The sequence below is a fragment of the Dipteris shenzhenensis genome, chromosome 19 (assembly GCF_047967505.1).
Source record: "Dipteris shenzhenensis isolate YYH24624 ecotype China chromosome 19, Dip_SZ_1.0, whole genome shotgun sequence".
NCBI lineage: Eukaryota > Viridiplantae > Streptophyta > Polypodiopsida > Gleicheniales > Dipteridaceae > Dipteris > Dipteris shenzhenensis.
The window spans coordinates 16,719,966-16,736,665 of NC_141614.1; the positions used below are offsets into that span (position 1 = coordinate 16,719,966).

General features: G+C 41.4%; 1 protein-coding gene across 1 annotated transcript; it reads right to left on the bottom strand.

Moving 5' to 3' along the window:
* Positions 1-272: 272 nt before the first annotated feature.
* Positions 273-1,479, bottom strand: LOC147890156 (uncharacterized; the record flags this gene model as incomplete). The annotated part of the gene is made up of 5 exons (XM_087390219.1): positions 1,160-1,479; positions 965-1,032; positions 685-859; positions 451-561; positions 273-352 (listed from the first exon to the last, which is right to left on the bottom strand). Coding segments are annotated over exons 1-5 (681 nt in total), but the record flags the coding sequence as incomplete, so codon positions are not given.
* Between the last annotated feature and the right edge of the window lie 15,221 nt (positions 1,480-16,700).

Sequence of the window (16,700 nt, forward strand, 5' to 3'; positions counted from 1 at the left end):
GTAGAGCATTCTTATAGGTGTCAACATTGCCTGTAAAATTATATATTAAAGGAAATTAGTTATTGATCATGGAAATATCTAAAGTTCATTAAACAAGGAGTAGTCACAAATGAAAGCTGTAAGTTTTAAAAATGAATGCTTTGCTCCAAAAAGAGAACATGATTGGAATCTAAAACTTGAACAAAGTGGTCAACCTGATAAATAGAGGGTAGATTGTGTGCACCAAAAATGCGCTTGAGGGTGGAGTGTAGGAACCATTCACTATGACACGATGCTAGCACATTGTTAACTACAATAGTTCCTTTCAACGTAAACGGCTTGTAGAGACCTTTCATCACCTCCTTCCCGATACCTGCAGCATCAGTCTTGAGAAATGAGATAAATATACATGCGAATTGAATATTGGATTGGTCAAGCTGATGATTGAAATATGTGGTTTGAACTTTGTACCAGAGACAACAAAAGTAGAGAATTGAAGGTCGTCATCACGGGTAGTGAGCATTCGATCTCCAACCTTCACATCCTGGGCTAATTTGTACTTAAGTCTACTGTCTTCAAATCCTGCATACAAGATTGTCAATGGTGACGTACATGCATATACGTATAAACATGTGATGAAAGCATATATGGGTTGTTCAGTTGTGGAAAGGATCGACGATGGGTAAGCACTAAAAGCAAGAAAACCTTGAACTAGAGTGAAATGCCCAGCAGTAAGCTCAATTGTTTGGGTCACGTTCTCATCTTGCAAACTGGAAAGTGTGAGGACAATAAACTCCGACAATGCGTAGGGATCCGAGTATCCATGTGCGTACACAGCGTCATATTCCACTGATCCTGTGTTGCCATTGCGAACTGCCACCTGCGGTTTAAGTTTCGGATGAAAACTCAGGCAGTGAGGCGTTAATTTCCATAATATACAGTAGGAAGTGTGGACTAGTGAAGCAGGCTGGATATATATACTTACCTCCTCACCGATGGCGAGCTCAGATATTGGCTTGGTGATGCCACCTCGCGTTAGTACCATTGCGCTTGCTGTCCATTTGCAATTACAGGGCAAATTAGCATCAGATTGTGTACTAATAATCTAATATAGTTGCAGCATGAGAGCCTGAAGGCGTGCCGCGTTAATGTAAGGAGTCAGGAGCTCAATGTAGCTCACCTGGGAAACATTTGCACCCGCCGCAAACCCCATAGCCGGACTGGCAGCCGGCTCCGCAATAGGTACAGCTGGTACCGCAGTAGCCAAACTGGCTGCAGCAGTTGGAGCCACTGCAAGATCCTATATTAGGTCCGCATTCCTGTCCGTTGGCGTACCGGATCAAGGCAGGCGATACTACTACACACACCATTAGCAATATCGCTTGCAGTGCAGTGGGTCTGGGTCTGGTGGACAATGCGGCTGCCATAATAGTAGCTACTTACTAGCAGCTTGCTTGCTTGCATGTAAGTTGTGGGCTGAACAGTGAAGAGTGTCTTCAAGTCTCAAGAGTGTTGTGTTGGAGCTTGAATGAAGCGGGGCTCCTTTTATTATTGGCGAGCAAGAGCTTTATTATTATTCTTTACGTCATCCGCCCCCATGCATTCCTCGCTGGACATGTCACATTACAACGCTCACTACACGTGGGGCTCTTCGTCAAAAACAGCGTTTGGATTAGGCTGCAGGTGCGCAATATACAAACACATTTTTGTACATTTTCCTCTCCTTGTCACCTCAAGACCTGACACTACTCGTCTAGTTGTGTCCAAAGGTTTCAAAGTTGCACACGGCATTGTGATATTTGTTTGTCAATTAGGCTACTAAGTTGCACACGGAATTGTGATAATGCTAGGACCGGTTATATTTTCCTTTCAATATTCTAACCTCAAGACTTACATTCAGCATCGGGCCAAGAAGTGATCAAAAGTAACCTGAAGACTTCCACGGCATTCTAATATTTGTTTATCAATGAGGCTACCAAGTTGCACACGGAATCAATTGTGATAATGCTAGGGCCGGTTATATTCCCCTAAGTTCAATATTGTAACCTCAAGACTTCCATTCTGCATCAGGCCAAGCGATCGAAAGTAACCAACATTTTAATCTCATCATCGCCTCAATTTACTTTTCCCACTCAATACTTGTCTACTTGCATCCAATAGGTTTCAAAGTTGCACATGGCATTGCGATATTTGTGTGTCAATGAGATTACTAAGTTGCACACGTCATTGTGATAATGAATTTTTTTCAAAAGTTGAATTAAAATACCTCTCCTTTTGAACGCACGTGGTATACTAATTTTTTTAGGTGAACCCCCTGAGTGTGTACATTGCCAAGTGGCTTCACCACATGTATTCTTCTACAAGTTTCTACAAAGTCGACTTTTGTGAGTGGATCGAGGAGTCTTCTTCTCTATACACGGTTCGTGATCGGCTTTGATATCTCTCGCATGAGAGCGAGTGTATGCTACTCTTGGTAGCAACATACTATGGGTGATCATATTTGTGCCCGACTATGCCCTATAGTGGGAAGATGTAGCTGGCATCTATCATGGCTCCTCATCGACTCAAGCATCTACCACGACATCTATATATTTGGCTTGATTAGGTGATGCTTTTTCATTTCTGTACTTCATGTGTTTGAAGGATGTTTTGGCCTTTGCAGGACAGTGTTTTAGAAGCTTTGTAAGATCACAACAAGCCCCCTAGGATGTGTGCCATGCAGGTATTGTGTGTGTTGCATCTAAATAAAATGCATTGCTTTTATGTTTCACGTAGTTCGCTCCTTCAGTTTGATTTCTGAATTATTAGGGGGCCGGATTTAGCAAAAATACCACAATAGACAAGGGGACAGAGGAGTCAGGGGTTAGAGAGGTAAAAATGACGGTCCATGCATGCCTAAGACGTGGCTCTATGACACGTGTGGCAGAGGAGGATTTGCACGAGGCCCTGCTACTGTATAGCCATCCACAGTTTCTTAAACTTATCGGCCATCCTTTTCGACTTATTATCACATTGATTTTGTCGCCTTTTAGCAATAAGTTCTTGTTCTTTTCGAGGCGTGTCACACTTGCGGTTAAGCTTTTCCATTGGGTAGGTTCTTTTCGGGGCGTGGATCACACTTGCGGTTTGTGCTATGCGGCTTCCCGAGCAACTATAAAAACGTGACTATATTGCGCAGTGCCAGCGCTCACTCATCAGCCATGACCATGCCTCGCAATATGCTGCTCCCCTCGCTGCTGCTGCTTGTTCTGCTGGTGGCTTCTCCCTCCAGCTTCTTCTTCAAACCGGCTGCTGCATACTCCTGCCCCGCCCCCTGCAACGCCTACGGTTGCAGCGCTCCCTTGCCAAATTGCCAGTGCAGCGATCAAACTAACTGCGCTGGCACTTGCGTGTGTACAGGTGCGCAGGCGGCCAATGGCGTCCAGCCTGCCCTTAAAACCTGAACAAGATGTAATAAGGTAATAAGGGTAAAGCAATCTGCTTGAACATCGTCGCTTTTTATCAGTTACGTTCTTTGGCATGATGCCATCTTCCTGCTCCCGCCTCCCACTTGCTGCACAGCAGATCGAGCACCTTTGTTTGCACAGCAGAGCACCTTCGTTTGAACTTTGCACACTCACGAGTCATGCGGACGCCTGGAATGTGCATGTGTCAGGTACACTGGTAGCGGCGGCTAACGATCATCAGCACGCCCAGGAATAAATCGCGATTCGTGTTGGCAGCCAAAAGCTACATTTGTCCATGGACGCGTGTGTACAACTTTCTCCGTATTAGTATTGTGAAATGTCAAGTGGCAGATTTCTCTCTCTCTCTCTCTCTCTCTCTCTCCCCGACGGATTGCCTTATGGATTCCCGTTCAAACCTTTTTCACATTCATTATCCTCTCTCTCTCTCTCTCTCTCTCTCTCTCTCTCTCTCTCTCTCATATTACCTGATGGATTGCCTTATGGATTCCCGTTCAAACCTCTTTCACATTCATTATCCAATCTCGAACCCATTCAAAACTCTTGCAAGCTCAAAAAAAGAGTGCCAAAAAGGTTTAGAGTTGAATTAGGGAATAGATCGAATTAGCAAGAGTGCCAATATAATATAGGGGACATTCCCTAGCCCAACTACAACTCAATTTACATATTGCAAACCATATGGTGAGCTCAAGTGAACTCTAGAGTGAGTACATGAACATAAATTTCTAAAAGAAAGAATCGATACGAAAACATTAATCCTTCATTGTGAAGGACATATTAGGAATCCAATAACCCCAAGAAGCATCTTCCATTTACGACAAAGGTCAATTCACCTTTTAATTAGTCTGTTCATGTCTTCAACCAATAGGAACTTGTCACAAAGTCACTATCTGTAAACCCTATGTACCACTTGCATTGAAGCGATATTTTATAAATCCATTCTCCCTAGATATTGTATGGTTAAAAGACACCCTTTTTCTATATAAGTATATAACTTTTTGTCAAAATGTATTTTAAAATACCCTTCCGTAAATATATTTTTATTAAAGACATGATATGAAAATGCTATCTAGATTACTCAATAAAGCCCATAAGACACCCATGATTTATGTTTTGTCAAGTTAATCTTTGAGTACTAATTTTGGACTACCAGAATTTTGTCACTATGTAGAATCCATTGCAAAGTCTAGACAAAGTTTTAAAAAAGAAGTTAATCACCAACTAGAATTTCCAAAAAATGCAAAACCAATACTCTTTCTTACATCCTCGCATTGTTTCTTATCTCCTTCATCATAGGTAGAAACCTCACTAATTCGGACCCGCCCTAACCCATAACACATCAAGCATACTAATTTGGATAGTATAACTTGAAATACCCGCTCAATTGTGGAAATTCCATGGGATTAATGCATAGGGGAGAAATCGAAAGAAAAACATAGCAAACCAACAAGCTTCTACAACTCTAGAGAAAGGCATAACTTTCATGCAAAAGAGATGGGTGTTAGAACAAATATTTTTGAGTTTCTACAACCGACTAGATAGAACCGAGCATCAAATTAGGAACACCTTGAGTATATCATTAACTCTCTCCACCTCGTAGTGCTTTAGACAACCCACTTTTGAACCTTCCACAATGATCTCCACACAAGGTGTCCCTCAACCTTACCACTGCTCTTACCTTGGAAGTAAACCACTCAGCGACTATTAGGTCGTTATTCTAATTGAGAGTTCATACCCTTTCCCCCTCTGGTTTTTTCTCGCTCATGGTGTCTTTGATAGTTATCTCCATGAACCTCACATGAGGTAAACCCATCCTACCCGTCAAATGACAATGTTATTACCAGTGTGGCTTGCAACCCTCCAACAATGACCTTGGGTAGCTTCTGTGAGTCGTATCTCACCTTGCCATGGACCTTTACAAATAAGAATCACTTCTTGAATTTGTTTGAAGCAGGCTTGATTGCTATCTATGATTCACATATGTTGTCTGCGAGGTTAAATTAGTTCTTAGTTTGTATGAAGTTTCGAATACCCACTATTAGTGAGTCTGTTTTCTCCACTCACTATTTATATGTTGACGACTGGCCTTTTTGAGCAACTTGTAGAAAGATTGATCCAATAGATCTCATCTAATTCATTGTGTTGTCTTGGATTTGCATGTATCTTTCACGCATGCATGCAAGATGGATTTCTAATTGGTCTATGCACTCTGTGTGAGTATCTATCCTATTAAGGATGGATCACTAGTGCCCATGTGGAACCACTAGGGAAAGGCTAGGCTAAATGCTAGCCATACAAGATTTGATATTTCCAATTCCCATGATTGCCAAAAAAAAAAGTGTAACGGCTGCTCGGAAGGAAGTGTAATCCATATACCCAAACATTTACATAAAAGAGATCGGCTAAGACTCAAATTGGCTTGACCATGTCCATATTTTGAGAGGCTATGATTTAGCTTTAAAGAAACCCTTCGTATAAAAACCTCCACTTTTTTCATTTTTACTTTCTCAAAGCCTCACATGGACTCGTTGGCAAGTCAGACATAAGCATTTCAATGCAAGAATGACATAAGCATTTAATGACACATACGCACGACATAAGAATTTAATGGAAGGATGACAAACTTTTGTACATAAACTTTAGCTCATCAAATCTCAAAACCTTTGACGGCGTTAGCAAACACCTTTTACTCGTTACAAGAAATAAAATCCATTACTTAATTTAGGGTTTAGGAGGAGGATGGGGAGTAGGGGTGGCGAGGGGCGGGTCTCAGGGGTGTTGAGGAGGAGACGAGCAAGAGGGGAGGGAAGGGAAGAAAAAGGAGAGAGAAAGATGGGAAGGGAACATTAGGGGAGAGAGGGAGGGAAGGGGTTTAGGGTAAGGGAGAGGGAGAGGGAAAGGAAAGTGAAGGGAAGAGAAGGGCGAGGGAAGGGAGGGAGGGAAGGGAAGGAAAGGGAAGGGAGAGGGGAGGGAAGGGAAGGGAGAGGGAAGGGAGGAAAGGGAAGGGGTAAGGGAGAGAGGGTAGGGAGGAGTGGGAAGGGTTTTTTGATTGCCGAAAATATTTTTGACCGATCTCGCACTGCTGTGGTAGCACAAGAGGGGAGTGTCGTTTTTTTTTTTGAATTTTAGATTTTTTTGGAAATTTTTTTTGTTCAAATTCTTTTTTGATTTTTTTTTTCAAAAACTTTTTCCTACCCCCCGCATTGTGCAGCCTCCCCTGACTCCCTCCCTTCCCTCTCCTTCCCTTTCATTTCCTCCTAAAGCCCAATTTCCCTCCCTTTTTCAAAATTTGGATTTTAAATGGGGAGAGAGGGGGAGGGGGGGAGGGGGAGAAGAGGAGGAGGGGAGAGGGAAGAGTGATGGGGGGATATGTAGTCCACCAAATCCCCTTTTCAAATTTTGAATTTTGAAAAAGGGATGGAAAGGGGGTTTAGTGGACTACATATGCCCCCATAACTCATTTATTCCATCACTCTTCCTTCTTCGCTCTCCCCTCTTCCTCCTCCTCCTCCTCCTCTTCTCCCCCTCCCTCCTCCTCTTTGTCCTCCCCCACTCTCCTCCCATTCTCCCCCTCTCCTCTCTCCCCTCTCCCTCCTCCTCCTCTCCCCCCCACTCCCCCCCTACTCCTCTCGTTGTTATTTATTTATTTATTTTTTTCAAAAAAAATTTTCCAAAATTTTTTCTCCAAAAATTTTTCTTTCGAATTGTTTTTCCTTGCCATCAGAAATAATTTTGGCTGGTCATGCACTAGGGGGTTGAAAAAAAAAATTTTGAAAAGAAAATTTTGAAAAAAAAATTTTGGTATTTCCCCCCCCCCCCCATCACCAGAATGGGGGAAGGGTTGAGGAGGAGGAGGGAGAGGGGAGAGAGGAGAGGGGGAGAATGGGGGGAGAGTGGGGGAGGAGAAAGAGGAGGAGGGAGGGGGAGAAGCAGAGGAGGAGGAGGAGGGGAGAGGAAGAGTGATGGAATGAATGAGCTATAGGGGTATATGTAGTCCACTAAACCCCCTTTCCCTTCCTTTTTCAAAATTTGAAATTTGAAAAAGAGAGGGAAATGGGATTTAGTGGACTACATATCCTCCCATCACTCTTCCCTCTCCCCTCCTCCTCTCCCTCTCCCCCATTTCCCCCCTCTCCCCATTTAAAATTAGAATTTTGAAAAAGGGAGGAAAATGGGGCTTAGGGAGGGAAGGAGAGGGAAGGGAGGGAGTGAGGGGAGGCCCCACAGTGTGGGGAGCGGGAAATTTTTTTTGAAAAACATAAAAATAAAAATAAATAATAAAAAAATCGACTCCCCCCCTCTCTACATTGCCGCGGCAATGCGAGATCCCCTGGAAATATTTTCGGTCATCGAGAAACCCTTCCCACGCCTCCCCTTCCCTCTCCCTCCCTTCCCTTCCCTTTCCTCCCTCCCTTTCCCTCTCTCTTACCCTAAACCCCTTCCCTCCCTCTCTCCTCTCCTCTTTCCTTTCCATCTTTCTCTTTCTGCTCCTCTTCCCTTCCCTCCCCTCTTGCCCTTCTCCTCCCCCCTCTCCTACCCCTCGCCTCCCCTTCTCCTTGTCCTCCTCCTAAACTTTAAATCCATTACATTTTGCTCCAAGCAAAATGTAATGGATTTTATTTCTTGTAAGTACTAAAAGGTGTTTGTGAACACCATCAAAGGCTTTGAGATTTTATTAGCTAAAGTTAATGTACAAAAGTTTGTCATCCTTGCATTAAATTCTTATGTCATGCCTATGTGCCATTAAATGTTATGTCATTCTTGCTTTAAATGTTTATGTCACACTTGTAAATGAGTCCATGTGAGGCTTTGAGAAAGTAAAACTGAAAAAAGTGGAGGTTTTTATATGAAGGGTTTCTTTAAAGCTAAATCATGTAGCCTCTCAAAATATAGACATGGTCATGCCAGTTTAAATAACTTGTATTTTTAGGTGATCCTATTTTTTGTAATTTTTGTTTGAAACCAAAGTGTCTGAAAATCAAAATTTGATCTTCGAAGGATTTTTAGTCTTTGTCCAAAAATGAGAAAATAGTCCAAAATTAATGAATATGGTGTTTATTACATAAAATAGTGCAGTCTAGAACTTCATGGCAATCATCCACTAGTGATGCTCGAGGCAAATTAAAATTGATACTACAAATAGTAGGCATGAAATAGTAATGATAGATCCTGAAGGGGCAGCTATTTGTAACTCAAGGGCCAATAGAATTGCGAGGTTGCCTGCAAAAGTGCAAGGCCAACATAGAACTCTAGCTGCTCAGAGAAGTATGAGCTGGTTTAAATTTCAATGTTCTGCCTTCTTCACATACAAGTAACACATTCAGATATCAATGATGGTGTCAACAATCAATTTAGGGTAATAAGCTCTAAATTTTTTGCAACCAAATGTAGGGTCCAACAAAAATAGAGATGCATAGTCTCATAATGAAACACTAAAAAAAATCACTTATGACTAAAAGCAATCCTTTGAACAACAAATTTCATACACTTCAAAGAATCTTGATCCATAATACTAAGCAAATCATGTCTACATTGGCATACAGTTCGGCCATACCAACCATGGAACTAAGCAAGGTTTAGGAACTTAAAAATCAATTTAAATTTGCTCAATAGTTATTGATCATCAGACAAGTAGTTCCAAGAAGCTTGCAGAGGTAATGGATACAAGTCTAGCCTAGCAAAATGAAGGAAGGCAATTATAAAAGCACTAGTCAATGGTAGTGGTCCATGATGCTATTCTTGTCATATCACACCATTAGCATATGATTTTTCACAATTGCTTTTCCAGAGTTATTAATATATGTTGTTTCAAATATATTAACAGAAATGATTATGCTATCAACAAGAGATTTTTTGGAGCTATTAACAGCTGTAAGGACTCTCCAAACGAGTGAGGAAGGAACCAACCTACAGACACAATCAACGTTTTGGTAATAAAATTTAGAGCATGAAAGTAAAATAGTTCAGGCCAATGAGGTATTGAACTTTTGTTCTAAACAAGATATAATTCTAAGTGAACGGAATGTCAACAATTGGATCACTTCATAACTTTCCTTCTGCTATAACAAAGGACCATGATCATCAGCCTAAAGGAGCCCCAAGGCGCGGTCACTCTTTAAACATGTAAGATAACATGTTAGTTAATGGAAGGGTATTTTTAAATTCGGGGGACTTATGGGCCATTTACAGACATGAGGGAGTTGAAAAAATACCTATGTAATATAGCTATGGTATGTACATGTAAGGAGGGTAGTTTTCATTACAAAATTAAAACATGTATACCTACAGAAGAGGGGTAAACAATTATGAGAAAAAATGAGAAAATTTAAAATATAGGGGTATTTTAAATGTGTGCTTGCTTGCACGTGTAACTTATGGGTTTTTTACATAATGACCACCCCAAGAAAGGAGCTAGGCATTACGTTCATCCTAGACCACCGACCACTTCAAGGTCATAAGGTGCTACGAGACACCCTGCATGTCAGAGATCTTGGGTAGTGTCCAGAAAGTGTAGCATCACCACACTCACAATGCAACATACTCATATCGAACCAAACAGCCATAGAAACAAAGGAATCGAGCACTAGAACAATAGATCAACCCTATCGACCAGAACTAAGCTCCCCTCACCATCACCGAAGTGGTTTCTACTATATCAAGAAGCTTACATCGCTGATGGAGTGCACCTCGAAGCAGGAAGTGAGAAGTAGACACACCAGCAGACTAGAAATGGAGATTTTTTTCCAAGTAAATTCTAATTGCTTACAAAGCATGATGCTTACTATTGCATGGTTCAACTTCAATCGTCGATCATAGGCTAGATAATACACAACGAGCAAAACTATAAGGAAAATTGCCTTCTCGATTAAGATATGACAAATATGTATAGAGCCATCAATACGGGACCAATCTCAGCTAATTATAGCATGCTTTCAAAGAATATTATGGCAAAGCTCATTGCATGTTTCTCCTTCAAAAGAATATGATGCGGAGCATAGGCTTATACATATCCGATCCCCTACGAGAGGACCAAGTGTAACCACAAAAACAACACACCCAGAACGTTTATTTTGAGAAAGCTCATATCCTATTTCTCCTCCAAAACAATATGATAGGGAGCACATGTTTATACATATTAGATCTCCTACCAGATCACCAAGCGTAACTAGGAAAACACATCATCGGAATTGTTTCTTTTGAATATACATATCCAAGATGAACACTTGAACATAAAACTCAATCGTGAATATATTAGTGATCAAATTGGAATTTGTAAAAACAAATAAGGAATCTTAGAATCACGGTACACAAAAGAAATTGCCTTAGATACATTTTAGTTGGTGCATCTCAAGCATGAAACCAAGAGACAAAACAGAATATATCTAGGTCATGTAAATTGTTCAAATATTGGTAGACAACTAAGATCATCAAGTCTCCAATTCACAAAAGCTTGGAAAACATCACACATACCTTGTGTAAGCAGAAGAGGAAAAACTGATTTCATTCTCCACATGTGTTGATGCAACTATCACGAATACAAACCTTGTATAAGCGGTGTTTGTATCAAAAGTGCAATAATCACATGATTATGGAAGTACTACTAAGCAATACTCAGAGTCACCAAGGCTTGATAAGCCATGCCATGATGGAAGAGGACACGAGGGATATGAACTCAATGGAACTCTGGAAGTTCAAGATGAAGACCATCCTAAGTGCATACGAGCTTTGCGAAACTGCTACTGGTGTGGACGTGAAGTCGGTTGCGAGACCGGATCTAGCCAATGTAGGATAATAGATAGTATCAATTATGGATCAGATTCTCGCATGGACAAGAAAAATGCAGATGCGATGTGTTCTATTGTTTGCAGTGTAAGTGATTGTGTCATGGCATGAATTCAACATGTCACCACAGCGGAGGAGCCATGGACGGTCTTGAAAAATCAGTACAAGACCACGAATCAGACGTGGATTCAGAATTTGGAGACTCAACTCACGGACAAGAAACTGGCTGAGTCTGAAACGGCAGAGAAATTCATCACCAGGGTGAAGAATCTACGCGATCAGATGACTGCGATTGGCATCACCATCACTAGCGAGAATCTAGCACGAAGGTGCATACAGATTCTCCCATCCAAGTACGATGGTCTTGTTATGGCGCTGAATACGCAGAACAAAAATTCGCCTTTGAGGATTTCAACGTGATGCTTCTGGAGGAGGAGATGCGAAGACGAGGACTGGAGAAGATTCAGCTTTCTCGGCCGGATCAAAGAAAGGTAGGGTAAGGACTCTAGTAACCCATCTTCTTCTGATGATAAAAAGAGAAAGAAGAAGATCAAGTGTTTCTATTACAACAAGGTAGGGCACAAGCAGAATGAGTGCCGGAAGAAGATTACAGATGAGAACAGAGTAAAGAAAGAGTCTAGTAACAGTGCGCAGGCAATACCAATAGAGCTGTTCGTAGCAATTGAGGAGATTTGCACGGAGGCAGTTCATGTACCTGCGCATGAACCTTGGATTATTGACAGTGCTGCATCGTGCCACATGACCAGTTGGAAGGATTGGTATACCTCTCTACATCCGGTAGGGAATGACATCCTGGTAGTAGTCGGCAATGATGCAAAATATCCAGCAAAAGTAAAAGGTACGATTGCTCTCAAGTCAGATGGAGTTGTAAAACAGTTGTCCGATGTTCTTTATGTGTCAGATATCAAGAGGAACTTGTCCGTTTCTGCAATCATAGATCGGGAGCTCAAAGTTCACTTCGATAAGAATGGCGCACTGATTTTGGATCTTCAAGGGAAGGTCATTGGTAAAGGCACACGGCACAATAACATCTACGAACTCTCAGCTTTTAGTGCTCGAGCCGATGTGGGCAACAGTAAGCTGTGGCATGAGAGGTTTGGTCATCTAAACCTTAGTTCTTTAAAGGAGATGCATAAAAGTGGAATGATTGCAGACCTACCAAAAATTACAGATCTGCCCGATGTATGTGAAGCTTGCATGATGGGCAAGCAGCATCGGCAACCCTTTCCTAAAGAGGCCAGCAGGGCAAAGGCTCCTCTAGAGCTCGTTCACACGGACCTCTACGGAAAGATGGAGACAGAAGCTTTGGGTGGTTCCTACTACTTCATGACGCTGATGGACGACTACAGTAGAAGGATATGGATATACTTCCTGAAGACTAAAGATAAGGCTTTTAGTAAGTTCAAAGAATGGCATGTAATGGTCGAGAAAGAGACGAGGAGGAAGGTGAAGAAGTTGAGATCAGACAGAGGTGGTGAGTTCACATCAAGTGAATTCGAAAGTTACTGCAAAAGTCACAGGATCAAGAGGCAGAAACCCCCGCCACATACATCACAGCAAAATGGAGTAGCAGAGTGCAAGATGCGCGTCATTTGTGAAATGGGAAGTCCTGAGTATGATGAAAGGGAAAGATTTGCCAAAGACTTTCTGAGCTGAAGCATGTAACACGGCAGTTTACATTCTGAATCATAGCTACACGAAGACTGTGGACGGGATGACTCCACTGCAGGCCTTTTCTGGTAAGAAACCTTCAGCTCCACATTTCAGAGTTTTGGGATGTGACTGTTTTGTGCATGTCCCTGATGCTAACAGGACCAAATGGGAGAGCCGGAAGTGTATTTTCTTGGGCTCCAGTGAAGAGGCAAAGGGTTATCGTCTCTATAATCCTGTTACCAAGAAGGTAATAGTAAGTTGCGATGTGGTCTTCTCAGAATAGCCGCATCAATTGGAGGAGGATGCTTCCTTCCCAGACAACCAGGACCAGGATATCCATCTAGTACAACCACCAATAGCAGACCGAACTTCCCCAATGGTGCTTGGGAGGATTCAAGATAAAGAAGAGGAAGAAGAGCCTACAGAACCACAATGGCAATGGCCATTCCCGAAGTGGGTAAAGCAGCTTTTGTACGGCAGAGAACCTCCAACCATTGAGGAGGAACCATCCGAACACGGTCGGTCCAAGAGATTAGAGGAGCAAAGGACGCAGGAACACTTGCCAGTCAACTACGCTTTGATGACAGAGGTGATCCGTGCTGAAGAACCCAAGTGTCTTGAAGAGGCACAGGGTGATGATAGGTGGATGGAGTATATGCAGTCGGAGTAAGCAATTTAATCTATACAGGCAAAGAGAGTAAAGTTTTGTCTATGTAGATCAATTAGAAATTTTACTCAAGAACATCATTACAAATATTTCAACAATATTGCAAGACAGTACCTTTTGCACATTCTACTTAAAGAAACAAGCTTGCTTTTGAGTCTATGGACACGTTCCAAATTTAGTGTATTGAGTTTTGAAGTCAACCTGCTTCAAGCCATGCAATGCCTTTTCCAACCTACAAATAAATTCCTGTGATTTTTTGACAAACTTTTCTGATACTGAAAACTCAATCAAGAAAGCACTCTTAACATCCTTGTAAGAGAAAGGCTTTCCCTTTTGTGCAGCTATAGAACTCACAAGTCTCAAAAGATTCACTAACTTCAATCTCACTATGTCCCTTGACTACCGATTCAACATTACACTCATCAATTTTTCCCTCCAAATCCTCTTGAATCTATGTATCCAAAGGTGCCAATGACCTTGTCTCCCTCTATTGAAAAATGCAAGCATTTTTTAGAATTTTCTACCTATTTTGGTGAATAGGTGATGACCTTTGATTCAAGTTTTTTAATTTTTTGATTGAAAAAATGTCTCTTGTTTGATCATTGATAACCTTTGTTAGACTTTGATGGGCTGATTGAAGCCTCTAGAATATCCTCTACCTACATTGATTCTAGGGAGGACTTGGCTATGAAAGGTGGGTGCTATTTAGAATTGGAGAAAGAGAATGATAACCGTACATACATGTACAGGAAAGAAGATGAGCTTTGATATGGTGAGTCATGTGGAGCTGAATGTGGGTGTGAAGAAGGGGATGGTTAAGAGGAAGAGATAGAAGTTGAGAGTGAAGAGGAGAGTGAAGATTTTGAGGAGGAGAAAGTCCAAGTGTTTTTCATTCCTGGTGAGGAAGACCCCCGAGAAGTTCAGCTAATGGCTATGGAAGAGGGAAGACTAGAAACCATGGAAAATCTAATGCAACCAAGGATTTCCCACAACCTAAAAGCAAGAAGGAGAGGATGCCATCCATATAGACAATTTGTCATGCTTAGCTAGGTTGCATAGTACGTAACGCACTCTAGAGAATAATGTTCACTTATGTAGCTTTATAGTGTGAATGAGAAGCCGACTTCCTTCTTTAACTTTAAGAAAAAATTGTGGCAAGTGGACTTATCCAATCATTGGTTCATCCTTATCGATAGCTTCTTGGGAAATGTAATATATTTGGCATGAATCCTTTGACTTGGATATAAAAGGAGCATATATTGTGAGAATCCTTTAAGGGGATGACCCCCTACCCACAAAATTTGGTGAGAACTAATGTCCACAAAGCAACCCATTGATTAGCCACCTCAACTTTAGAGATTCGGCTCCCCCCTTGGAAAACTTGCCTCAATATTTGAGGTATGTAGCACCAAGGTTAGTTAACTAAAAGTGTAGTAGTAGTATAACCTAGGATGAGTATAGGTTCAACGAATTAATCCAATTTGAGCATGACGTCTAATTTAATTTTGAGAGCTTTCAACCACTAACCTTGAAATTTTGGTGAGAGTTGACCATTGCACAACATGCCATTACTTAACCCATATGAAATTTGGAATGATCTATTCAACCTTAAGCAAACACATGTTCTAGCAAAGAGATAGATTGACATGAAATCTAGATGGATTTACTCAACCTTTGCAAGCACATGTGAGCAATGACATGACATATATTGTAATTCAAGTCAATATATGTTTAGGAGCAAAAAATCTTTATTTTACCATTTTTAAATGATTTTATGGATAACTCAATCAAACCTATGCGTGAACGCAACACTCCCATAGGGCAACCTAAGTTGCAAAACACCTCTCCTCATGAGAACCATTTGTCCAAAATCTCTCTCCATGTAGGTCTCAAATGCTAGCTAACCCACACTTTTATTATCTTTCTACCATTAATTTTTTAGCATAGTACTAAAGAGAAGGTGCTAGCCCATGCTAGAGAGAGAGAGAGAGAGAGAGAGAGAGAGAGAGAGAGAGGTCTTTACATTTGGTGGATGCAAACATCCACCACAATGATCTTTTGAGTCATAATTTCATAAATCTTCCAAAGTTAAGTTAGCCTTTCTTTAGCTCAATCGCCTTGCTTTTCATCTTTGGCATGAAAATCATCCAATCACATTCCACGATGTGAATCCATTAAAATTACTTGCCTGGAAAACATATTTCTTTTCAATGTTACCAACAATAGCCACTGGTTTGGAGAATAAAGGCTTGCGGGCACATATCAAATTATCATTGGTCGATTGAGTTTCTTTTTTTTGCTTGAAGGTTATTCAAGTACCAATTAACAACCAACTTTGGGAAAAGTTGAGAAGCATGCACAATGGTTGAAACCATAGGAATGAATATGTAGTTATTTACAAGTGTTTTTAGGCCCATTGGTAGGTATTGCACAAAAAATTCTAACCTAATCCTTTCATCATTGGTGTGCTTGCACACACATACATTGTCACACTTTGCACATAGACATACTATTAACTAGAAATGAAATCAGGACAAGATGCTAGAGGATAGACATGGCGACGCTCATGGGCCATGGAGGAAAAGGGAACGTGAGGGGAGAAGCATTAACATGGGTGGGGAAAAGGGACTAAGAGGGGAGGGAATGAAGAGGGAGACTATGGCATAAGGGGAGAGGAATGTAGAGATGGAGACATCAAGGGAAGAGGGTCATGCTTTATTTGAAAGGAAGGATGGGGAAAATATCAAAGTACTAGCTAGGTGGCTTTACAAGAATGAGCATGTCCCATCAAGGAATAGCCCCCTCCTTTTATAGCCAAAAGAGGGGGTCTCTGCCAATAAATTCATACTCCCATATGCATGCTGTGTGTGGAAGAGTCTCCCATGTGGGTTGGGCAGTTAAAGGGCAGTTACGCACTCCCAATTGTGTGCGACAACCATTGGCCTCATTTTTTCACATATATCAACCCCCATATCCCAAGTCTAAGACACTCCCTTGGTCTCTTCCCAATTTTATAATACATTCAAACATCTAGGAGGACAAGTGGAGGGTTGGCACAAGGAATCTTGCCACCTCATCCTACTTTCCCCATTATTTAACTTGCACTCTTGGACTTTCTACACCTCCCCCACATG